Source organism: Oreochromis aureus, linkage group 19, assembly GCF_013358895.1.
Source record: "Oreochromis aureus strain Israel breed Guangdong linkage group 19, ZZ_aureus, whole genome shotgun sequence".
NCBI lineage: Eukaryota > Metazoa > Chordata > Actinopteri > Cichliformes > Cichlidae > Oreochromis > Oreochromis aureus.
In genome coordinates this window covers 20,852,193-20,878,021 of record NC_052960.1, presented here as the reverse complement: position 1 = coordinate 20,878,021, position 25,829 = coordinate 20,852,193, and the positions used below count along the sequence as shown (strand labels likewise).

The window sequence follows — 25,829 nt, the reverse complement described above, 5'->3', positions numbered from 1 at the left end:
GGAGCCCCGTCAAAAACCTGTCCATTATGCTAGCAGTGTCCAAGCTTTCTTTCTTTTTTTTTCTTTTCATACCGCGCCCCCCCTGCAATGGCTCTGCGTCCCCCCTAGGGGGCGGGCCCCACACTTTGGGAACCTCTGAATTACACAATGTGTCATTACAAAGGAACACTACTGTCATAACTCAAAGCAGTGTGTCAGCATGGCGCTTTGGCCTACAGAACTTTGTGCGTACTAAGGTAGGTCATGGGTAATTTGTAAGTAAGGCCGCCTTCAAGCTAACAATGAGTCAGACATCTGGCATTTCTGACCAAAACTTATGCAAAACAATCTGTTCTTAAGCACTTGCAACACTGTTTTCTGGTGTAAATTGCAGTGAACATTTCAAACATTTTTCTGTCCGCTGCAGTTTTTAAACAAAACCATCCACTGGGCTGGATTACATCCCATGGCATGCCATACTTTTGTCATTCATGTTACAAAGCAACATATCCACCCCTCATTTGAAACACATCAATCAGCTACTTTCTAAGCCATCTATTCCTTTAGGTTAATGTGGAAGGAATAAAATAAACCCAGACAAGGACTACAGTCGAGTAATTCAGCTTTTATTGTTTAAAATGTTCTTTTTTTCCTTAAATAGTTTTTCTTACACAGCAAAACGAGAATTTTTCTTTTATTCTGAACAGGTGGATTAAATTCTCTGAGGACTTCATCACTTTGGAGATTTTAGAACAGCCTTTCTTGGTTTCTAGCCCAATATGTGCTCTTTGTTCTTCTCTCTGCTAAAACAATAAAATTAATCTATGGAGTTTTATCTGTGTCTGCCATTCGTCTCACAACAAGTTGAAATCTTTCAGTCCTATGTAGAAAACGACATATGGCGCTCATGAGTATGAGAATTTTCTTTTCTTTTTTTGATCTATAGACCAGCACCAGAAACCCCAGACCCCAACAATTCTCCACAGCAGCACAAAACCCTTTATCCCTGCTAGCTTTGCAAATGTCCATTTCGCAACCCAAGTGTTGTCTTCTTTTCCCCCCCGTAGTTAACCAATACAACAACACATTACAAAATCACATGTAGTAATGTTTGTCAGATGAGTACAGCCACTATTTGTGTGGGGTGGTTTGTTTGTTTGGGCCTGGAGTTCACAGAGGTTTACATGTCAAGGAGCAGCACCCTGGGGTCCTCCACCACTGACTTGATCTTGCGCAGGAAAGTGACAGCCTCTCTTCCATCAATCAGCCGATGATCGTACGTCAGGGCAACATACATCATTGGACGGATTTCCACCTACAAGACACAACCAAACGATAATGATGAAGAAAGTGAAGACTTAATTTACTTGATAATTTATCCATAAAATTTAGTATACTAAAAAAAAAAAGAGAGGAGTAATAATGATATACACTGATCAGGTAGAGCATTATGACCAATCACAGGTGACGTGAATAACACTGATTATCTCTTCAGCATGGCACCTGTTAGCAGGTGTGATTTATTAGTGAGCAAGTAAACATTGTGTCCTCAAAGTTGATGTGTTAGAAGCAGGAAAATTGTGATGCCTTGACATCACAGAATCTCCAAAACTGCAGCTGTCTCCGGTCTGCAGTGGTCAGTATCGATCAAAAGTGATACAAGGAGGGAACAGCGGTGAATCAGCGATCAGGGTCATGGGCTGCCAAGGCTCACTGATACACATGAGAAACGAAGGCTGGCCTGTGTGGGCAGACGAGCTGTCTGTGTAGATTCTCAGTCATCCAGGTCATGGTAAGCGCTTAAAGAAGTTCAGCCACCTTCTTTTTAACTTTTTTAAAATGAAAAACCAAAAGCCAGAGAGGCCCAGGTATTAAACCCTAGTGGGGGTTGTCTCTTAGGAGGTGGTTGTTGACCCACTATAAATCATGTGAGCCAAAGTGTTAAAAAAGGTGTGGGTTATACCACCCGAGGTTTCAGGTGAAACCACTATCAGACCTTGCCCCACCCCATCACGTGGCCTATTGAGGTCACCTAACGCAAGATGTGAATGGGGTTTGAGGACCGTGGGAAGGGATCTCAAGAGTACACTGTAGGTGGCTGACAGTTGGTGTTGTTACCCACCACCTCTCTTCAGTGACAGCCATTTACTGTGGACGTAGATGGCGTCTTTTACTCCTCTTTCAAACCATTTGTCTTCTCGGTCCAAAATGTGAACAGCGGCATCCTCGAGAGCGACCTTTACTCTTTTTGACGTTGAGCTTGTTGCAATCACAGTTTGTTGAATATGGGGCTGCATAGCTGGAAACCATCAGGGTGCCCATGCTGACCTCTGTTAACAACATAAGAGTGCCAACAGCGGGCATGTGACCCTCAGAACTGGACCACAGAGCAATGGAAAAAGGTGGCCTGGTTGCTTATCCTGTGAAAACACCTGACAACAGCATGCACTATGGGAACCTGGCAGAGGCAGTGTGATGCTTCGGACAATTTTCTGCTGGAACCCTTGGGTCCTGTCATACATGTGGATGTTACTTTGACACATTCCACCTATCTAAACATTGCTGCAGACCATGTTCACCCTTTCATTGAAACAGTTATGCCTGATGGCTGTGGCCTGTTTCAGCAGGATAACGCACCCTGCCACAGAGCAAACATGGATTTCCCAGATCTCAAGTCAATCGTGCATGTGTGAGACGTGCTGGACAAACAAGTCAGATCCATGGAGGCCCCATCTCACAACTTACAGGACTTAAAGTTGCTGACCTCTAGGTGCCAGACACTTTGGCGAAGGGTCTAGTGGAGTCCATGCCTCAAAGAGTGAGGGCTGTTCTGGCAGCAAAAGGGGTGCCAACACAACATTAGGCAGGTGGTCATAATGTTATGCCTGATCAGTGCAACTCTATTGTACATGTGAAAAAAAAAAAATAATGGACGGTCTTTATAATGCAAATCATTTCTCGTATTTGTACGTTTCAAAACTATATTTGAGTTTTGGCAGTAAAACATCAGGAACAACTATAAATGTTATAAATGTAGAACAGGTGGGATCCTTTTTCCACCTTAAGGTTTCAGGTTTCTGAGCATCACCATCTCTGCCGATCTCACCTGGACCCACAACACCAATGCCCTGGTAAAGGCAAACCAGCAGCAGCTGCACTTCCTCCTTGTCCTGAGGAAGAATAACCTGGACCAGAAGCTGCTGCTGGCCTTCTACTGCACCTCAGTGGAGAGCGCGCTCTCCTACTGCCTGGGTGTTTGGTATGCAGGGGGCACGACTGAGAACAGGAAGTCTGTACAGAGGGTAATCCCCCCCCCCCCCCAAAAAAATAATTGGTTGGTCTCTGTCACCCCCATCGCTAGATCCTCCTGTCTCAGGAAAACCACAGCCATCACAGGTGAGCCCTTGCAACCTGCCCACCACCTGTTTGACCCACTGCACTCTGGTCGGTGCCTCAGATATATCTCACAACAACAGACTGTTAACAAACACTATCCCCCCACACCCCATCCATGCCCACTCACCTCACCTCACTAATCTGAGCCATGGTCTGAGTAATTGTAATCACTCAGGCCACTCTATACTCAGACCAAGTCCTTTGCACTACTTTCAAGCCCTTTGTTCTCCATTGTGTGCCTTTCTTGTGTTTTGTATATGTTCCTCTTGATGATGTGTATTTCTCCTGTTTGTTATTTATTCCTGCTGTCTACTATTTCTATTTTTTTCCAGCACAGTTGGCGAGGAGCATCTATTCTATTATTTTATTATTTTGCATTTGGTGCACAAGTTAACCAATCTTAACTTAATCAAGCATATTATTCAGCAGATAACTACTGACACAATGTGTATGCGCTATACTGATTTTTATGTATATAAAAATATATGGTGTTTGTACATATAAGGTTAAATGTGAAGTTTCTCCCCAGTCAAGTTGGAGACCAGTGCATGTTAGTGGATATGCGCACAAAGGTTAAACCTGATTCTTAAATAAACCAAGCTGCACCCTGTAAAAGAGATTTATCAGCACATTTTCATTAAACAGTGATTCTGTCATGATCCTTTTTAATAATGAGAGCACAAACCTTTCCACCGACTGCAACAGGTCTGTCAAAGATGCCATGCATGCCTAATATAGCAGACTGCGGTGGGTTGATTATAGGGGTGCCAAACAGAGACCCAAACACACCACCATTGCTGATGGTGAAAGTTCCTCCATCCATGTCCTCGACAGCCAGCTCATTCTTACGGGCCTAAGAACGCATAATTTATATAATGAGGAAACGCATGGATAGAAACTCTTTACCAACAAGGATTTAGAAAAAGAAACAGAAAAAAGGAACAAACTATAACAAAAAATTTTTATGTTTCACAATCTTACCTTTTCTCCCAACAAATTGATGGCATTCTCGATATCAGCAAAGTTCATTCCTTCGACATTTCGTATTACAGGAACCACCAAACCCTGAGAAAAAAAAAAAAAGGTCACGTGAGTCAGATTTCAGAAATGAGCCATCAAGCACTCACAATGAGCTCGACCATAAAATTCACTTGTCTTACCTTTGGTGTAGCCACAGCCACACTGATATCAACATAGTCCCTGTACACAATCTCTTTGGTTGTGTCATCAATTACTGGAAACACAAAACAAGAAAGACTTACTGAAAAATCTACATGCAGATTTAAATTATGAATCTCCACTACTACATGCAACCAAAAGTTCCTTTTCTTATGTACCATTTTCACTTACATGCAAGTAAAAACTCATGGCAAGAAAAACCCACAGACAATTATAGATAGGGCAGAAATATAGACCACCCATGTTTCACTGAGGTCTATCTAAATAGGTCAGGGTGGTCTAGGAGCAGTAAATAAGTTAGAGTCGGTTTTGTGGTTGGGCAATGAAAGATACTGAAACTTAAATCTTTTTCTTCACCGCACATACTTGCTATGACTTGATACCAAACATGCAAAGCAGTGGTGCGAAACTGATACCACCAAGTAAGGGTTCTCATTCTTTTGAGGTTGATCTATACCGGCATTAACAGCAGGTTGGTCAGAAAGAGCGTAGGCAGCAGCCTTCACAAATGCAGACATGAAGCCCAACTTGATGTTATGCTTTTTCAGGAAAGCATCTTTGTAAGTCTTCCTCATCTCTGTGATGTTGCTGTGGAAAAAACAGAAAAAAATATCAACTTGAAAGAAATTGCGGATTAAGCAGAGTTCAAGCCTACAGACACTGGATTTGATGGAAACCAAAAAAGGAGGGAATTCTAACTAGAGCAGTCTAACAAGATCTTGGTATTTGAATATATATTCACATTAAATATGAATGAAAAGACGTAAAATATTTATAAAACTTGATTTCTTAAAAAACAAAAAGGTGGTGCATAACCAAAAATATCATGTAATGGCCATTTATATATTCTACTTAGAAATGATGGCATTTCTATGGTATTACAATCCCTGATTGACTTGATTAGTAGTAGTTTTAGTTTTTTTTAAGTTAATGGTTTTCTGAGGATTTAACTAGTATTTCTTAGCAGACAATCCATGACTCATGCTAGTAAGGCATACTAAATTATTCCTGCTGACTAATTTATGAAGTGATAAACAAAAGAAGACAAAAAAAAGACTACCTGACTAGTCTAACAGTAAAAAACACACTCTTGAGCACATTTAAAAGGAACATGGATAAACATTGTCTGTACAAATTTAGCATAAGATTTTAAAGGCCATTTAAACGACAATGGTTTTATACAATATAATTTAAATAAATAGCTTGTTTAGTGTGGCTCATTTTGGCAGTTCTAGCACCAACAGAGCTATGAATTTGAAGGATAGCGTCTACGTGTCTGTGCAGACCGTGTTTGAGGATTCCTCTGGTTAAGTGGTTATAGCTCAGTTAACGCTGACAGAGTTCATTTAGTAGATCAAAATACTGCAGAACTACTCTGGTTGTCTTGGTCTAACTTGACTGTGTCTAAATTCCTGAGACACAGAGAGAGAGCTGTGCCAGGTAGCATCTTTGAACCAATGGTTAGCATGCTTTGAGCTACAATTTAATAAAGTATGAAAACCTATTTCTCATGCTGACAAACAAGAGCAGCGTTTAACTGTCTCATTGTGCAAGTTTCTACTACAAAGTGCACGACTACTGTATTTATTTAAGAGTTTTAAATGCTGTATTTTCTGAAGTTTAACACATAGCTTTTTGATGGCTATAAAAGAATGTTGGCTCTGATAGTAGTGAAAAAAAAAAAAGCTTTGGGCCTGCTAATTGTTTCACTATTGGTCATTTTTCCTCTTGTATCTCTTTTAATTGTTTGTTTTCCTGTATCTAACCCTGTTGAAGCTCTAGGGTTTCTCCGCTAACGTAATTAGCCCCTCCCAAGACACAGACTCTCCGAGAAAGGAGAGAAGAAGCGATAAAAATCTTCACTTTCTAGAGCCTGTAAATCTTATTGGGCTGTCATAAAAGCCCATATCAGTTGAGGCAGCTCTTCCACTCAGAGCGCAGGTCTCTGTGGGCCCCTGCAGATGCTCCAGCCTCCTGTTCTGACTAGCTCCTTCGGCTCCAGATGAGCCCTAGCCTGGGAAGTCTTCCTCCAGACCATCAATGTCAATCTAATTAGGATACATAGAAAACCCTGAATAGCTGAAAGCTGACACCACACATTTGCGGGGAAAAGAAATCCTCAAAGTGTCCTCTTCAGCACAGGGGGCAAGTGCAGACAATAACATTTCCTTGTAAATTAATAAAACCTGTTTTAACAATTCTTATCTTCGTTTTAGATGGAATTACGACCAAATATTTACATTCCAGTGTTTAAGAGGATATTGGGTTTCAAAAAGCTTTTCCTACTGGACAGATTCCAATCTATAACCATTTGTGAAAGCGTTGCTTTGGCTTTTAACACTGATACAGTATGTATACTACATACACAAAATACCACAAACAAATACACGTTTGCACAGTTGCACAGAGTTTGGCTCATAAACTTTGCAAAGTCTGTCGTTTTTTTCTTTAGAAATTTCCATTTGTGTGCGTTCATGTAACAAGGAACATTTCACATTGATTATCTAAAATAGCACAGAGCGTTTAATAATGTAGGTCAGTTAATTTCGAATTTCCTACCTCATGTCGACCTCATTAAAGGTAGTCAACATAGCGCAGGTGTTTTGGGCTTCCTTCAGTCTCTGGGCAATTCTCAGTCTCATGCGGTTCATCTTAACCTAAAAAAACATAAATACACAGAATTATGTTGCATATTTTTCATCTCTACACCACTTCAAATCAAACAATTCGGAAATTTTCAAATACACCTAAATGTCATGTTTTGCACTTTACCCTGCTCTCTGTCCTGGCTGCTTTGGCCCCTCCCTCTGCTTGTGCCACTGGTGCAGTTGGAGCAGGGGTGGGCTTGATGGCTGAAACTGTGAGAATTGATGAGGCAAAAGGACATCAGTATACAGTCTACAACTGCTGAAAGCTGCTGCCTAAAGAGCACCAAACAACGTTTAATCATGTAAGCTGGAGGTCAAGAACGCAGCTGTCAAGCAAAACAGTTCTCACAAGACACAGACCGTCTGTCTGATGGCAACTAACCTGGTTTGCTGTCCATAGCATGTGCTGGCACAGGTGGCACAGGGGGCATGGCTGTGGGAATTGGGCCCACGGATGAAGGGGGAGGGGGTGGAGGGGCAGCAGAAGGTGGTGGAGGGGCTGCAGCAGCTGGAGCTTCGGCTTTTGGAGTTTCTGCAGCTTTAGGAGCACCAGCTAAAAGATGGAGATATGAACAGTTATGACAACCCAGTCTTTAGAGTGTGTTTAATCAACAATTATTTTTTTTTAAAGTAAAAAAAAATCCACAGACCTCCTTTTCGAAGCTTAAAAAGTGGAGTTCCTCCTTCAACCTTCCCTCCATCTGGGACCAAAAGCTCCTCAATCACTCCAGAGGCAGGAGAGGGAACCTGCACTGATGTCTAATAACATGGAAAAGCAGTAAAAATGCTTAAAATATAAAAAGAAATACACAAAGTTCCAGGATAGTAACCCAATACCACACGGTCTACCTTCGTGAGGCGGCACGCAGGGCTCTAGACTAACTTTTTGCCATGGGCGCACCGGTGCGCCTAACTTTAAAAAGTTAGGTGCACCGGCACAAAAGTTAGGCGCACTCAAATTTTTCAACCGCATCGCTTAACACCGCAGTTTTACATGTGCACGTTTTTGGGGGGAAATTCCAGTCCATACAGACAATATTCATTTCTAAATTATTAACTAACAATCTTGTGCTTAAAGTGCTTTGTCAATATTGTAGAAAATGTTCAACTTAATCATCATCTTGGCTCCTCTGACGACCTGTTTGCTGTTGCATGCTGCTGAAAGGCAGTGGGGAGAGGGGACACTTGGGCAGTGCATTTATTGCAGCATATAATGTGTTTTCTGGATACACTGCTGTTTTTTCAGCATTCAAAGATTGATGGCATCATGTCAGAGCTGGCTATGAATTTCAGATTGATCAGGCCTTAACTTAACAAAAAGTTATCAATAGTTCTTTTCATCTTTTCTTATTACCCACAGCTACATCCACTTCTGTCAGGCCTAGGCTGCTCACTAGGGCTGGGTATCATCACTGATTTCTATAATCCATTTGATTCAGGTTCTCAAAGTCCTGATTCGATTCAATTTAGCCTCAGACAGTCAGAAATATTATAATTCTGATCATTTATCAGTACTGATACACATGAGACTTCATCAGAATTGTGAACATCACAGCAGATGCCTTTGTGTGAAAGTAACTGAGAATAAAACAGAAAAACATGAAGGAGATTTTTCTGGTCTGGCTTTTTATAGCAGATAACCTTAAAAATATTCTGCAATATTCTGCAATTTTGCACAATTTTAAAAAGTTTAAATTTCTTCAGTATTGAACAACAGAAAAAAATAGGCTTTCTTGTCCGAGGTCATTTAAGTGAAAAAAAGAAAAAGAAAAGAAAAAGAGCGGCCGACAGCGCTGTAAACAGCGGTAGACTGGTGGGTAATAAGCGAATGAAAAATGCAGAAAACAGAGATTTGAGACGGGAAACTGTTCTTGAAGTACAGAGAGAGAGAGAGGGAGAGAGAGCGCTGTGCATTAAGTGTGATTTTTATCGTGGTGGAAGCAAAACAGCAAAAGTCAGAGGGAATTCATGACGACATTGATCAAATGTGAAGCGCAGTTTGCTGCTTCTTTTTGGCTCGGCGAATTTTGGTTGGAGAGACAAAACCTGCAGCTCAGAATCAGCGCAAAAAGACGTAAACACAGCGAGGGGGCCCGACGCATCAGAATCGGTGAGCTCCGACGGTGTGTCCGTCTACGGGCCATCGGGTGAGAAAGCCGAGAAAGAGAAAGTCGATTCTGATGCGTCGGGTCTGCTCTGTGTTTACGTCTTTGTGTGGAATCCGTGTGCCTGCTCTCATTTGCTGTTTGGTGGTTGTTGAAATAGTTTTGTGAGCTTTAATGTGATAATCTGGCGTTTCTGGCAAAACACAGTTATATTTAAAAGTCAATTCAGGATTTAATGAATCGATATCGCTTTATTCAAGCTACTCACCTCCCTCTTCCACCTGCACTTTCAACTGGACCACGGCCAATCAGAGGTCCCGCCCCTGACTATCTCTGATTGGTTTAATCCACGATAGGGGCATAATGTGTGTCTGTTGTTGACCACACGGAGAGTTGCAGAAATTTTTTTTTTTTTTTTTTTTTTTTGCTACCCGAACAGTTGGTCACACTGGTGCGACCAAATATTTTCTTTTAGTCGCACCACTGAAAAATTTGGTCGCACTCTAGAGCCCTGGCGGCACGTGCCAAAATAATTCTTCATTTCACATGTTTGAATGTATTTAAAAACCACCTTTTGATTGCAATTTTACATTTTTGTATTGAAGAGGTAGATACAAAACAGATTGAAGGCTAAGATATATTTCCTAACTTTACAAAGTCCAACAAGCATCAGCAGTAAGAAACATATTGAATTAGTTTAACATTAGGGCTGTTCGATATAACGATATATATCGGATGACGATAGAAAAACGTCTATCGTTTCATTTTACGCTATCGTTTGTTTCGTGGTGTCGCAAAATAAACTGTTTACGGCAATATTTTTTCATCATTTTGATGGTCACTGTAGTGTCTATATTAATTTCTTAAAGTTCTCTCTTTCTCTTATATTTAATATAACCACACTACGGACGGACAAGCGCTTGTTTTTTATGCGTTTTCGTTAGCAACAACGACGGTAAAACCACGGCGTGTCCGCTTGTTTATTTTCCACATAAACCTTTCACAATAAAGCTCAAGATCCTGTTGAGGCTTTTCAAAATAAAACGAGTCACGTGAAAGATGCAGAGTATTAACGGATGAGAAGCAAAAAAGAGCCGCCAGGTGCTAAAAAATAAACCTTAGACTCAAACGTTAGAACAGGCTTTTCCCCGCAGCACGCTGTGTAATAAATACTCACAAAGAAAACGGCGGCCGTTACAACTTACGTCTAAAAATGTATAGTTCCATGCATCAGTTAAAACACTCGACTCCAGGTACACGACGCCCAGCTGGAAACACTTCACGCAAGTCGAGATGCCCGAGATTCACAGAATTTACAGGAAATGTTACATTTTTGTAATTTATATCGTTATATCGACGATAGATGTCTTAATATCGGGATATGAGATTTTGGTCATATCGCACAGCCCTATTTAACATTTATTTAGTTTTACCTTATCGGTCTCAATTTCACACACCACCTCATCCTCAGAGACAGTGTCTCCAACAGCTGTAAGGAGAAAATATTTTAACAATCTTGCCATGTCTATAGTAGAAACAATGAGTTTATGTTTAGGAATTAAAAACATTACCTTTCTCCCACCTCACATCCCCCTCTGTGACAGATTCCGCAAATGCAGGGGTCTTAACTGTGACAACTTCATCTCCTGAAGGGCAAAGACAAATAGAAGGAAATTCATTTCTATGTATTGCGAAAGTCCTTTAGTGACAGTTAGACAAGAGTAAAAATGAAACATTAAAATATGTTAATGCTGAGGCGCCAGTTTAGATCACTGGGTTGACCAGACAACCTATAAGCCCAAGTTTCGACTTCCCTTGAAGACATTTACTGCACGTCTTCCCCTGTTTTCTGTCCACAGCTCCCCTGTCCAGTGTTCTAATATGTTAAATGCTAAAAAGCCCTCACGAAATCAAGTTAATACTTACTGTAGGCTACAGATGTTCTGAAGTACTGAATTTGGAAGACACTGGATCGGGGATTATGTTTTCTAAACATAAAAGGGAGGAAGAAAAAAAACCCCAATCAGACAGGAAACATATGCATGAAGCATGCAGTGTTTATTGAATAATTTAAAAAAAGGAAAGAGACACTGATAAATGGAATTTATATTAAACTTTGCCAGCTAAGAATACAATAACACTCAGCTCATTCATCACATATTTCTTGTAAAAGTGTCCTCATATTCTGACAGTAGCTCAGACAGTCTCTAGAGAGTGCATGCACTTACACATTGTTGCTGCTGATGATGACAGAGTTGCTAGCTGACAGAGCTGTTCGAGGAATGACAAGATAACCATGTGAAGAACTTCACTAGAAACGGGGATGAACATGTTTGACCAGTAAGTATACATACCTGCTGCAGCCCGACGAGCTAACACATTATTCCCCTGTGAAAAGACAGCCAATCATTACAAAACATCTGCAACCTTTGGAAATGCACAAATATCCACCATCAAGTTAAACAGTACCCACAGTTTTGATTTCGAATAAACTGTTTTGGAGAAAGCTAGCGGTCAAAAGTCAGTTCCACACACTTGACGTAAGATGACCTTTGACATGATCAATAAAATGACCTGAACGACAGCTGGACTGAGTGTTCAGCATGGGGATTCTTAGCTGCATTAACGCTTAATTATTTACTACTAATCTCACTAACAACCTGACAGTCTATATTAACTGGACCTGTCTTGATTAATTGAAAGTTTTTTAACACAGCCACAGAAAGCTACACTACCAGACTCTTAATTTTCTGTCATATACCACAACATGACCTCGGAAAAAGACAGCTAGCTATGTTATCCATACAATTAGCTTGGGGCTAGCATATTCTGTGGAAATCATTTTTAATGATCTTGCATGAACATAGATCAACTACTCTCTGCCTAAACCACAAGCCTCCTACACGTATGTCAAAAGGCAAACTCAAACACATCCAAAAGGTACGGTTTCCAACTTTAAGCTGCAGCAAGTACTTGTGAGCGGAAGTGTCATACTGTCCTTGGCTTACAATGTTACGGCCTCTCCTTGGCCTATAGCAACTAGCCGGCTAATGCTAATGTTAGCTCTAGTAGAGCTGAACGGAAGAGGTTGCCGCAGGATGCAATTCTCTTGTGAATGGCAAAGACAACATTTTATGAGGTTGCGGCCTACCTGGCGGATGGCAGAGAGGGATCGGCCAAAATTCCTGGTGAGACACCGGGAATGGGAAAACATGGTACCTGTGTGTGTGTGACAGCAGCCCGTCAGCGGAAGGGGAAACTCCGGTCACACAGACCAGCTAAGCTAGGTACGCGCAACAACTGAGGAAGTACTATGGGATAAACCAACTGCTCCCACTGGAGGGGGAGTAGGGGAGTCCATACTGTCCCTCCGAGCCTTTACTCCCCCAACTGTGTACGCAGGGTACACCCATTAATACACCCGCAGGCAGCCAACAAGTATCAAAGTAAACGCGGAAATAGTAATATAGAACTGAATAAAATAAGGTAAGGTACAGATAATTTTTGTTAAATATTTAAATGTGTAGTTAACTTAAAATATTAAACATTTGCACTGTTCTTCTCCTGTTTTCTTCTTTATCCTCAAGATTTTAACGACGTTTGAATTTAAAGACAAATGCGTTAATTTGTTTAGTAAAAATAAAACATTGAGAGGTTGAGGCTTATGTTCATTTATAAAGGCCTGCATCATGTGTGACATCTATTTGCCACAGTTTTAGTTTACTTGTAATAGATTCACCGTCGTTTTAGGCCCATTCTGTTTGAAACACACTTTTCAGTGGAGTTTCTTTTTTTTGGCATTACATGGGTGTCTAGTCAGTGAGTAAACTCACAGTGACTGTAGTGTGACTTGCAGTAATAACTGCATAAGAGTTTATGTGATACCAGGTTTTCAATAGTCTGATATCATGGCCAAAATAAGTTACAATAAGAATATTGATGCAGTATGTATAAAAATGGAAACAAAAGAGAATTTAAAGCCCATCAGTCAAATTATTGACTATGATTATTTATTAATTTGACACCTAAAATGTGAGTATATGCACTTAAAGTGAGTGTATAACTATGTACACAATGTTATCATAAGATTTTATTTTTAACTGTCATGTTTATCATTGAACAGCAGTATAGCATGACTGCCTTCTCCAAATGACACATTAAAATAATATGTTAACCGTATATTAAAAGTATACAGTTATGTAGTTATCAGATTATGGCAAACTCTGGGGTTGAAATTAGGTCCTCAGTGTCAGAGCTTTACACTGTGAACTTTTTTATCTCTACCTGAACATTATTGCAAAGGATTTATGAAAATATTTGCATTTTCCGCTGCATTGTTTGACATGCAAACAGATATGTATAATAACTGAAGCATCCATGTCATTTAAAGAAAAAAATGAATCAAAATGACCTAATTTAATCAACATAATTGATTAAATTAGAATATAATTATTAAGTTGCATTAAATTTTCTGCACATAGAACTTGTCTTATTCTTACAAATGATGATATATGTGAGGATGCTAGGTGAAAAGGTAAGTATCGTCAAGCTTGAAAATGCTTGTAATTTGCGATGCTTCACTGGCATATCTGAAGGTAGGTGGAAAGCAACATGGATAGACCCATGTTTCCTTTATGTTGACTAGATACCATCTCTCTGTACCTTTTCTGAAATGATCAGCAGCTGTAGCAGAAGCCCACCGGGCTCAGTTGATTCAAAAATATCATATCAATATATCAATACAGAGTCTTTGCAGCAAACTAAGTGTCAAAACCCTTAGATTTATTTCAGTGAAGGTAAGTAAACTCAATTACTGCAATGGACAAAACCATTGAAGTACTTGTTAATCATCCAGCCTTCTTCTTCTAGTGCTTTGCTACAACACTTCCTCTCTAGAGATTTCTTCTGAAATGAGACAGTTTTACATATCAGTGCATAATTAAAAAACATCTGGCCCTTATCAGGTCTCAAAATTAGGTAAATACAGCCTCAGATGAACAACAAAGCATTTCTTTTTAGACTGTGTTATTATTTATTTGGCAAAAAATTCAGCTAAAATGCAAAAGTAGCATGTGAAAAGCTAAGTACATCCTTGTGCATGCACTCGGTTAGCATCTAGGTGTGACTAACCAAATGCAAAGGTTATGAGGTCATTTCCAAATAATTTGAAGTTCATCCATTCTGCAGTGAGAAAGAGTGTTTCCAAGTGGAAAACACTGAAGATACCCACCTGTCTTTCCATGAGCAGACATCCCAGTAAATTCATCCCAAGGTTATTTTGTGCAAATGTCAGAGAAACTGCAAATAACCCAAGAGCTACATCTCAGATACTAAAGCCTTCAGTTAGCATGCTAAATGTTAAAATGAATGGCGTAAAAAGCACTGAACAAGGCCTCTTTTCTTTAAAAAGAACATGACAGATTGTCTCAGGTTTCCAAAACTGCATTTGAACAAACCACAAGACGTAATAGAAAATGATTACCCATTATGTCTACCAAAGTGGTTCAACAAGTTTTTGAATGATGGGATAGAATGATGTTTGATGCTTTCCTCTATGGCATAGTGTTACTAGATCTGACTGCTCCAGAACTGCACTTTACCGAAACCACTTCTTTTATAGAGGTGCTCACACTTGCTGATGATCAATTAATCAAATGCATTTGATTAGCAGCACCCGGCTGCTACTTACCCTGTTAATTCCCGTGGAAGCAATAAGACTTTTCACACACTGCCTCTGCATTTTGCCTTAATTTTTGTCAGATAAATAATGACGTGGTCTAATATGTCACTTGTCATTGACCTGAGGTTGTATTTACCTGACGAGCACCAGATGTTTTTTTGTCATTATACCCTGATAACTGAAAGAGGTTGTGCCTCCCTTTTACTATGACTGTATGCGCTGTGATCACATACAGTCTGTGTGCCATATCTTGACCGATCCTGTCAATGCAACACATAGAAATATTAAATGGATATGCAAATGAGAAAATGAAGCAGTCTACTCAATTAACCAGCACTGATTCTTAAAACTTACCTTTAGGCCCTGTTACTTTCATAGCAGGAGTAAGATGGCTTCTAATATTGCTCCGTGAGTGTGAAAGTTTTTCTGAGCAAATTCATTCCTTGACAGCTGGTAAAGAAATATCCCTGCACAGTCATTTCACAATTTCACTGTTTTAGAGCTCATCAGGTAGGTGATACACTTAAAAAAATAGAAAAATCAGACTACGTCTGGGTCTTTAAACTTGCCACAACCTGCACTGTAATTAAACATAATGATGAAATAAAACATTTGGATGTTAAGGGTGGGGGTGTTGTGTAACCAGCTCAAGTGCTTTCATTGCACATCACGACTACTATATTACTACTACTAATAATAATAATATTAATAACACAGATACCAAATACCAAACACTTTGATTTTAGAATGAAAAAAATTGATGTTTTTAGGGGAAAATGTATTTTATTATTTATGAATTTATGCTGACACTGGAGCAGTGTCTCATCATCATCTGCTCAGCTGTGATGTTTAGACCTGCTCTGCTATAGGTGCTGCAGGGTACTGTAAACAAAAGAAGTCCGTTCTGCTCGGCAAACTATACAATAGCAACATTTCTATATTACCTAAAGTACTTTTTCTCCTCTTCTGTTTTGAATTATGTTCTGTAAGGAAAAACGTTTTTAAATCAGTACAAAAAGGGCAAAAATGAAAGCATACATAGGCCAATAAAGGCCACTTATTCATACATCGAACTTCTTTAGATGTATGTCTGAACACTTTAAAGTTATGTTTATGAATATAAGTGCAACACTATCACAGTTTGGCAAACAATATTGTGGCATAACACCACCTAAAAATATTAAAGTAGTGAAACAAAGTGAAAGACTGACTCCAAAAATATCAACATATCAAATATGTGTACACAGACCACGCAAAATGAACGATGTTTTACCCAGAGGGCCTCGCTGCTTTTAAACTTGAAAATAAATGTTTCCCTAATGCCATGAAACAGTATTTTAAAAGCATAAAGCATAAGGAGAAGTGAAAACTATACAACATTACTGCTGTGGTTCCTCCTTTGCAGGGCCTTTTTTTTTAGTGGGACTGACTGGACTATCTTTGCTTTCATGTGGCCACGCCCCAGCTCAGTTTGCTTCTCATCGCATCGACTCTCCTGCACTCTCCTATCCAACTCACAGTCTGCGCAGGCCAGCAGCTCGACACCAGCGACGCAGCGCAACAGGTAAGGTCCCATCACCGCCGCTCACTCCGTCTGCGAACCGTGGTTTAGCTGCACAACCCTACAAGTGTGAAAACGCATGCCTGCAGCTCACTTTGCTTCAAGTTTAGTGGGGGTTTGTTTTTTAATAACTTAATAATCTTAATAATAGTCACTCTCTCACACACATTACAGCTAATAAATGCGTGTTTTATGGTTTTAATCTTGAAGGTCTTGATCGACTAATTGAGTGTTTATTTATTGTCTAGAGAATGTTTCACGAGTGTTTTCTTGTGGGTGTTATGTTATTTAAAAAGGCTATAGACAAGTACTCTAATCTGTTATAGATTTATCTAGATGAATTTGAAATTTTAAAATGAATCTAAACTGCAAGTGCATGCTCCTTTTTTACGCAGTGCGCATTAGCGAAATCACAATTTGCACAGCAAGCAGTTGGACTGCAGCTACATTATATTGTAGAAGCTGTAAAAAATAGTTGTGAGGAAAGGAAATACAGAAATTACTCCCAAGATTTTTAGTGTGTAATTTTTATTTTTATTTATTCATTTATGTATCTATTTAATTTGCCACACTGCAGTGAACACATATAAAAAGTAAGAAACAGACACAGGTGGGACTTCCTGACTTGAACATATAAAGTTCAACCTGCTCTCCTTGAAACCATCAATTTGGTTTTTATCCCTATTAACATTTTTTGAATTGATTTGATTAATTTGTGGCTTATAAGCATTTTATGACAAAACGTGGCTAAAGCCAGTGTCCACCCCCTGAGCTTTTTTGTTTTCACCGGCACTGATGATCTTTGTTATTCCTTAGAGTGAAATCAGAAGGAGAAAGACATTTTCAGAGTAGTTTCTCTTGTGAATAATGTATAGACAGAGCTCTTTCTTTTGCATAGTGCTTTGCTCTCATGACCTGAATGTAACCTTTCATGATTTTATCACAATTTTTTTAACCTTTGTGTCAACCATTATTACAATCCAAAGCTGAAAGGGTATAAAAGAATATGCTCCTTTATATAAGCTCAGCATGTATGGGTGTTGTTGTTGTTGTTGTTGTTGTTTTTTCCTTAACTGAAGATATGAAAATAACATCGGTCTCCTTGTTTTTCTGTCGATGTGATAGTGATATAGTTGCTTTCACAATCACAATTATAATATCAAGTTTTAGACCGAATTAAAGCATTACTTGTTATGTACCTTTTCATTTATCTGCTTTCTTCACACATTTATATATTCTATTGAAAACATAAATAGATAATAGATAGATAGTCATAATTCCACAGCATTACTAGGCATGTTTAGTTTCCCAGTGTCCAGAAAATAGCATTTAAAAGTATTAGGTAAGTATTTTTATAAACACATAGGCTAATATAAAAAAGGTCACACATAGGATTTAACGACAGTAAAGAGGTAGACATGTTGTTATTATTTATAATTTATTGTCTGAATTTCTGTCTTTTCAGATTCTTGTGTATTACGTATCTTATTCATCAGTGTGTACTGTAAAGCCCGATAGAGACCATGAACCTCAGTCTTCCTGACCAAAGCATGCACAGCTCGAGCGAAGGCTGCATAGAGGATGACAAAGCTGATGTCATGCTGCCGTGCTTCCACCGAAACATGTACGATGAGCCTCTGGCCTCGTACTCAAACGGATCCATCATTTCCCAACTCCTCCGTAAGACAATCCACAGCAAGAGGGCACTAGATGAAAGCCCTTTCTACCTCTCCAGCTCTGCTGCCGCTGACTGCGGCCAGGAGGACCAGAGCAGCGTCTCCTCAAAGGACAGCACTGTTGAAGCTGCATCGCCCAGCGGTCACGCCCCTACAGGAGCCAGCCCAGAGGGAGAGCATGCAATGTCCGATCATCTGCAGGCCAAGAGGGCCAGAGTGGAGAACATTATCAGAGTCATGGTTGGCTCTCCCAACAGCAGACAGCATGGAGAAAGTGAGAGGTCTGAAAATGAGGCGAGAGACACCAGAGAGGCCAGAGAAGCATACAGGGAGAACAAACGCAAGCAGAGGCTGCCTCAGCATCAGGAACACAGCGCCGCAGCGCAGGTGAGCAGAAAGCCTGGAAGCAGCAGCAGTGATAACTGCAACACCAAGGATGAGGAGTGCCACAAGCTGAAAGAACAGCTCCACAGCATGCAGCGACTCCTGCGCCACCTCCAGGAAAAGTTCCTTCAAGTTTACCACCAGGAAGAAGCTGAATATGACAGAGATGAGACCGAAGTTGGCGTTGAGCGTGACATCCTGGGAGAAAGCACAGAGTCACATTACATAAGCGGTGAAGATGACTTTGAGAGGAAAAATAACAGGGTGGCTGCAGAGTGTAAGGACCGTATTAAAGTAGCTGATTATCTGGTACAGCAAAGAGAAAGTCAGAACCTACAGGAAACACTGAAGCAGGAGCTCACCAGGGCTGTTAGTGATTGTGTGGACCGGGTGTTCAAGAATGTGTCCTCCAAGGGGCTCGATCTGTCCCCTCAGCAGCGCATTTGCTCGTCACCAGAGATGCAAATTAGCACAGGTGCAGAGAGGAAGAGCCAGCAAGCCAGCTCTGCCCTCGACCACTCCCAGGCGGAGGGAGTCGGGATAAAATCCCGGTCGTTAGAATACTACGAAAGCTCTGAGGCTCACAGCCCACAGGACCAGACCGAGGCGCTGTCACTGGTGGTACGGAAGCCTGCGGTGCCACCTATGAGCTCCGTCACCCCTACAGTGAAGAGACCCTACCCTGTGCACCAGGCACCCTTTCAGTTCAGCTACAGTACCCCTCTGCACGACAGCCACATCCTCGAGCATCTTCTCAAATATGGGCCACATTCCAACTTCGGGGGTCTCCCCTGCCTGCCGCCGTCTATGGACAGAACCTCCCCAGACTCAGTCGACCTGCCTTGGGAGACCATTGCTATGAGATCCAAGGTCACATCCAGCCACCTCGGCCATCACGCTCGTCCCTCCTCCCTTGGGGGGGTGACGGTCGACAACCTGTGTCTCCCTCACGTCAAGATCGAGTGCGGTGAACTGCAGGGCATGGCTGACAGAAACCCGTATATGTCTCTAAACATATCCTTTCACTCGCTAACAGCTGAGTCAGAATGGCATCTGTATCTATAAACATAATCACCTTTATGATGTTCATTTTTAACATATGCAGATTTAAAGTCTAGCAATATCAAATGTATTCATTTAAGACTTTCTCTTTTTCTTTTTTCTGCACAAACAAAATTTGAAGCGAAAACCTGACTCTCGCAGCGCAGATTATGTTTGATAATTTCATATATATAAACCATATTTACCTTCTCTTTTATACAAACTCCACATATTTCAGCTTCTCCATTTGAACAATGCTCGGTTGAGGCTCATTGCAGCATGAGCAGTTCCAGTAACAAACTTCAAGGAGAATTTTTTCTTTGATCTCACTAACCCCATAGAAAATTATAGCATCTTCTTTAATCTGAGCAGAGTAATGACTTTAAGTCTAGAAAAAGACAAATAAAAAGGAATACAAGGCTTTGATAAGAATTGCCAGGAACAAAAGCCAATTTTTCAAAGGCAGAGAAAGCATCGGTTTCTGTTTCAGGAAGCGTGGTTTTTTCAGACTTGAAAAGGTGCAGGATCTATTTCTCCATCATCAGAGTGATAGGGGTGCATCTAAAAGGTCACATCTGAGTGCTGGTGGAAACCACAAGTGCTTCCAAACCATAACACTTGAGCTCTTGTCTTGAGCATTTGTTGTTGGATACCTTTGTCAGAACATACATGATTGAAATTGAGTGTAAGATAACAGTATTTGTACCTCACAGGAACTCAAAGAAAATCAAGTTTTGGGGTTTTTTTCTTATGGGAAAAAGAAAAATGGGTATTGTCTGAAAACTATATGCATTTTTCAGGTCATCAGCATGCACAATTCATGCTATTAAAATAATGTGTATATTCATTTTTCTTTTCCTAAGACAAAATAAAGTAATTTAATTTTTTGCTGCTCATTAACAAGTAAATAATCCTAAAAAACAAAAATCCCACAAGTGTTGTGATTGTCTTGTCGGGGCATTAGAGATGAATACTGTGTGGATCCTGTCAGGAGTTGCTTTATCTTTACAGTGTAAAGAGCTCTGCTTCTCTTTGAACAATACCACATAAATCTTTTATCAAACTTCCATATTTCAAAGGTAGGATTCCCTAATAAATGTGTAGTGCGATGACCTGATAAGGAAATATTATGACCGAAGGCGAAATGGTGGACTACAGAGGAAATGATCCAGAGCACCTTTATATTGCCATGGGAGGGGGGCGAAAACCTAAAAAGAAAATTTCAATTATTAATTTTGAATGTGTTAATTAAAGTAAATGTTGTTACATGTTAAACTGTTTACTCCTTTAAATTATTGTATTTTATTATTTTAAGCTGTTTAAAATAATTTTTTTTGATTTTCGTGGCTTTTCACAACACGCAGCAGCATAAGCCGCCTTTAAATCAACTCAATTATATCTGAAAATCGTCTCCTTTTTTCAAAACATTTCACAACAAGCTGTCTTAACTGCCAGGCATGAAGTGCTTCACGCTCTAATTAAAAATCCCTAATCTAATTCGTAATTCTGTTTTGCCAATAAGCACATGTTAGGGTCATTATTGACTCGCTAGTTAATGCCAAGCTGTTCTTTAGTGAAATTCAATTTAGCTGAAGATTGAGGCAACACAATACTCTGGCCTCCTCTCACTTTGCACGGGACTGTATGCTGTGCTGTATAGTTCTCAGTTGTTGTTTTTTTCCCTTAACATTAACGTGAACATCCAGGAGGGCCTCACCCCGAGTCATCTGAAGAAGGCGAAGCTCATGTTCTTCTACACCCGCTACCCCAGCTCCAACGTGCTGAAAACCTTCTTCCCTGATGTTAAGGTAATTTTTGTTATATGTACACGTACACAAATATCTTAACATGTCGAACAATTTATGGAAGGTTTGCCCTTTGTTTAACTTCCTGGTATCTACTTGTCAGTGTGTGTTTGGGGCAGAAACAATCAGCAGTGTGTTGGAGGAGAGAAACAAAAACGCAGAGGGCTTAAAAAACAAAGGCACTGAGCTACTAGTATGTCCTGGGGGCAGAGGGAGATACGGGGGTATTCTCTCTTTAAAAAAAGCCACTCCAGTCAGCAAATGGACTGACAAAGGACTCTGTAGGCAAGGCATTGCTATTGAGTGTCAACAGAGAGTTGGTATTAAGAGACTTATGCGGTAGCAACCAGGCTGTGGTGAGCTCGTCCTAAACACAACATCCTGTGTGCTCTGGCTTCGGTCTCATGTCATCTTTTTGTTCTTTCTCTTGTTTCCTTCTTTGTGTTAGCATTTTTAATTTAGCCTCTATGCTCCTCTTCTTCCATCTTTTTACCTCACAAACTCATACTCACTGCCTTTCCTTGCTTCCTCTCAACTTTCTCTCCCGTTTCCTCTCCTATCTTGTCTCCTGGATCTGTGAGCCAGTGCGGGCCCCATGCCTCTCTATCTGCTCTGACCCCTGGGGTCAGGGGGGAGGATGCTGTCGCTGCAGCCCTGCAAACGTCTCCTCCTTGCTTACAATCCTGTGGTGGGAAGTGGCACTGAACAAAAGAGCGCCTAATCCCAATGTCTGATTCCATCCTATCAGCCCGAGTCAATGAGAGGGAAGCTTCCTTCTGCCCTTATGCCGCCGCTTTCTCACCCACCACACCAGAGAGAAGAAGCGTCTTTGATGCCTGCCCAGCCCTTAGGCATTTTTTTTTCTGTCTTTCTGGATGACAAGATAGAAAAACAAGACTAATGTCAAGACTGAGTTTAGAAACACAGAGCCCCGACAGATGTTTTTTCATCCCGGACATCGGTGGGAAAAGATTGGAGCAATTAATGTTCCGTCGAGTGATAGATTATTAGGTGGCATTTTGCCCTACAGGTACTAAATTCATTTTTTTAGTCAATAATGGAAATGGCTGCTAATGCCAAAACACCAGACCTTTTTAATTAAAAAGCATCAAGATTCGTTATTGAATTCTGTAATTGAATTCTGAAATAATATATTCCATTTCAAGAAATCTGCATTTATTTGTCTGCTCAAGCAAGGAGGACAAAGGTCAGAGTTAGCAACAAAACAGCCACTTCTCCCTGAGCTGCTGTCAATTGGCTGGAGCATTTCTTCTCAGCTTGCAGCTTCCGTCGCAGGGCAGTCTCTTGCTGTGAAATTGGTCTAATTTACATTATGTCAAACAAGTCTTTTCTCTCCACCTCCAGTTTAATCGCTGCATCACCTCTCAGCTGATCAAGTGGTTCAGTAACTTCAGGGAGTTCTACTACATCCAGATGGAGAAGTTTGCCCGCCAGGCCATCGTTGATGGCGTCACAGATGTCAAAGACATCTCAGTTAGCAGGGACTCAGAGCTCTTCCGGGCATTGAACATGCACTACAATAAAGCCAACGACTTTCACGTAGGTGTCACCTATTAGTCACTGACCTTTTGTTTTCCAGTTTGCATTGTTTGACAAATCTTGCTGATGCTTTCGCTGAGGAGGTATTTTAGTCAAAAGAAGCAGCGCTCTCATCCTGTGAACGCGGACGTCCGTGTCATCATTTACAGTCCCAGTTTTCTGCTCATCTGGACTAAAACGCAATCAGAGGATTCAAAGTGAAACTGTGTCAGCAGAGTTTCCGAAACTTCTAGTTTAAGTGGTTCCAAAACATTGTCGGAGCGCAGATGCTAGGCTTAAAACAAAAACATATTAGTGTTGACAAAGTCTAACAAACTGTTCAGTTTATCACTTACTGGGATGCTGGAATAGGCATTTTCTTGATATTGTGCAGTTGTTTCAATAAACTCAAAGAGGATATCGTACAAGGCCAAGAAACACTTGAAATGACTTATTCTGAACTTTTTCTGTGAAGAATATATCTACCTAACTTTATTTGTGATTTTAGAGGTATTAGCTGATTTTTATTTTACTTTTCATCAAGCTAGACGTTCCCCTTGTTTACAGAGTAGGCTGAGATAACTAGTTGCTGATTGTAGCATTGTAATTACCAGACAGATATAAGGGTAATATAAATCTCATCAAACTCGTCACTAAAATGTGTATTTCCCAATATGTCAAGCAATTAATTTAAAGTGCCAGGGCTGACTCGTTATTTACCAACTATTATTAGTAACCATGTCAGACCTCCAACATGTGGCTGCAGTCATGTATGTCTGTGTGCTGACCTGTGTGTCACACTGCACCTGTGGCTGGCCAGCCTTTACAGCCATTATCTAAACTCCAGAGTGATGCTTTATCAAACTGTGGGAAGAGGAAGCCGCAAAATCCCACTAAAACAACTTGGGATTAGAGGACCAGTACGCCTGAGCGAGACAGAGATTGCTACTGATGCGGAATGCTGAGAAAGACGCTGTGGATTCCGAGGGAGAAGGCCGGTTGGTGGGAAAGGGATGAGACCGTTTTCTTTACCTTGGGACCAAGACATTCCTTTCCCAGGGATGCTTTTGTGTCAGGAGATGAGGGGAAAGAAAAATAACTTATGCCAACAACTGTTGTGCTAACCGGCCAGTGGATGGGAAACAAGTGCTGCACTGCTGGATAGTTTTCCTCCCAGTATCACTTGCATCCAGCCTTTATTTGTTGGTGTGTTTTTGTAGATCCTATCAGTCCCATATTCTTGCCCCCAGCAATAACCATTCCAAATCTTTACTTATCCACAATTATCTTTATTCGTCTGAAGGTTTATACGAGCGAATTTCAGCTTCTTGCCATATTCCTATTGAAATTCATACTAATCCTTTATTTTAGTGAGCTGAGAAGAATCCCTGGGAAGAAGGCTAACCTATAATTAGTTAAGGTTCAAGAAAACACAAAAAGCTAATCAAAGAGGCCCATAATTTAAAGTTAATTATTGAAGCATTGCATTTATTGTATTTTGTGCAGAGAACAAAGAGTAGAGCTGCCTTTCATCAGTTTGAGTGTTTGAAAAGTTTGCACCGCAGTTCTTCATGCTATGTTTTTGACTTTGAGAAATCTGAAGGCAGGCGGTTTGGCACATTTGCAACACACCTTTGCACAAAGAGCATTTCTCCACTAAGCATGATTTTAACTAGACTTACTTTTCACTTCCTTTCGCTCTTCCAGGTCCCTGATAGGTTTCTTGAGGTTGCTGAGATTACCTTGCACGAGTTTTACAACGCCATTTCCGCAACTAAAGATTCAGACCCATCGTGGAAAAAAGCCATATACAAGGTAATCTGTAAACTGGACAGCGACGTCCCGGAGGAGTTCAAGACGTCTTCCTACTTATAGGCTGAAGTGGAGAAATGTACAGGTGAAGGAATGGGTGATTTTTGAAATTAGTCACTTGGCAGTATTATATCATAATTTATTGTAGTGTATCTTAGTGAAGTGAACTGTAGATGAAATTTGTACCCCCACCCCCACACATGCACACACAATTTTAAGAGTTACGAATCTGTTGTCTGAAAACAACACACAGCAATGCTCTTGTGGATTTTTGTAGTGTTCTCTTATATATTCTGCCTCGACACATTTAGAGAGCTTTTTGAGTTTGTAGGTGTGTAAAAAGTTTGACAGATGTGTATTCATTCATAGCGTAGCCTGAGCCTTTTGGAACTCATTCGATATGCTGGTATTAGTTTAAATTCCATTTTTCTGTTTTTGTTTTGTTGTTGCTCTGTGTGTCTTGTAACTGTATATTTACTTACTCTGTGTTTCAGATTGTATTATAATTATGCTGTAAACTACTACCTTGACAGAAAGCATGTGAAAATAATGTGTGTTTTTTTTATTACCACGTGTAAAGGTATGACTCCTGTTATGTAAAGAACAATCATTTTCTGATGTTTCAGTCACAGACATTGTATTAGATGATGATGGAAATTAAAGATGCACTAAATTATAATATAAACTAGTGTGTTATGGCTTTTTTAATGTACAGTTTCCACTATATTGAGCATATTTTCATGATTTGAAGACACAAGAAGCAGCAGGTACACGCTTTATTTGGGGTTGTAAATGTTTAACCCTCCTGTGAAAGCAGCATTGCCCAGTACTGAGCCCCTAAGGTGCCTCTAATCCACATCCAACAGCCAGCTGTTAAATGCCCCCCCAAACTATGCTGTTCACATTGTTCACCAGAGCCAATTCAAGTCAACTTTCTAAGGCCTGCATTCATTGTGCGGATGCGGACAACTGCCATGTCTTAAAAACAGCCACAATGCATTCCCTCCTAATGACTAATGCCCGA

At 40.4% G+C, this 25,829-nt stretch overlaps 2 protein-coding genes across 3 annotated transcripts; one reads left to right on the top strand and one right to left on the bottom strand.

Moving 5' to 3' along the window:
- Positions 1-589: 589 nt before the first annotated feature.
- Positions 590-12,582, bottom strand: dlst (dihydrolipoamide S-succinyltransferase). Its single transcript, XM_031730983.2, has 15 exons — positions 12,459-12,582; positions 11,662-11,695; positions 11,536-11,578; positions 11,234-11,295; positions 10,879-10,953; positions 10,741-10,796; positions 7,853-7,961; positions 7,585-7,755; positions 7,327-7,412; positions 7,114-7,211; positions 5,012-5,142; positions 4,536-4,609; positions 4,357-4,440; positions 4,061-4,228; positions 590-1,294 (listed from the first exon to the last, which is right to left on the bottom strand). Exons 1-15 carry the CDS (start codon positions 12,519-12,521, stop codon positions 1,160-1,162), a joined length of 1,389 nt encoding a protein of 462 aa, XP_031586843.2. The 5' UTR covers positions 12,522-12,582; the 3' UTR covers positions 590-1,159.
- A 135-nt stretch (positions 12,583-12,717) lies between these two features.
- On the top strand, positions 12,718-25,478 carry prox2 (prospero homeobox 2). 2 transcript variants are annotated; one of them, XM_031730991.2, is made up of 6 exons: positions 12,718-12,793; positions 16,393-16,551; positions 18,014-19,622; positions 21,350-21,457; positions 22,820-23,014; positions 24,701-25,478. In XM_031730991.2, exons 3-6 carry the CDS (start codon positions 18,072-18,074, stop codon positions 24,866-24,868), a joined length of 2,022 nt encoding a protein of 673 aa, XP_031586851.2. In that variant the 5' UTR covers positions 12,718-12,793; positions 16,393-16,551; positions 18,014-18,071; the 3' UTR covers positions 24,869-25,478. The 2 variants fall into 2 exon arrangements, with proteins under 2 accessions (XP_031586851.2, XP_039459117.1); XM_039603183.1 differs by having other exon boundaries at positions 12,749-12,793; positions 16,453-16,551.
- The last annotated feature ends 351 nt before the right edge of the window (positions 25,479-25,829 follow it).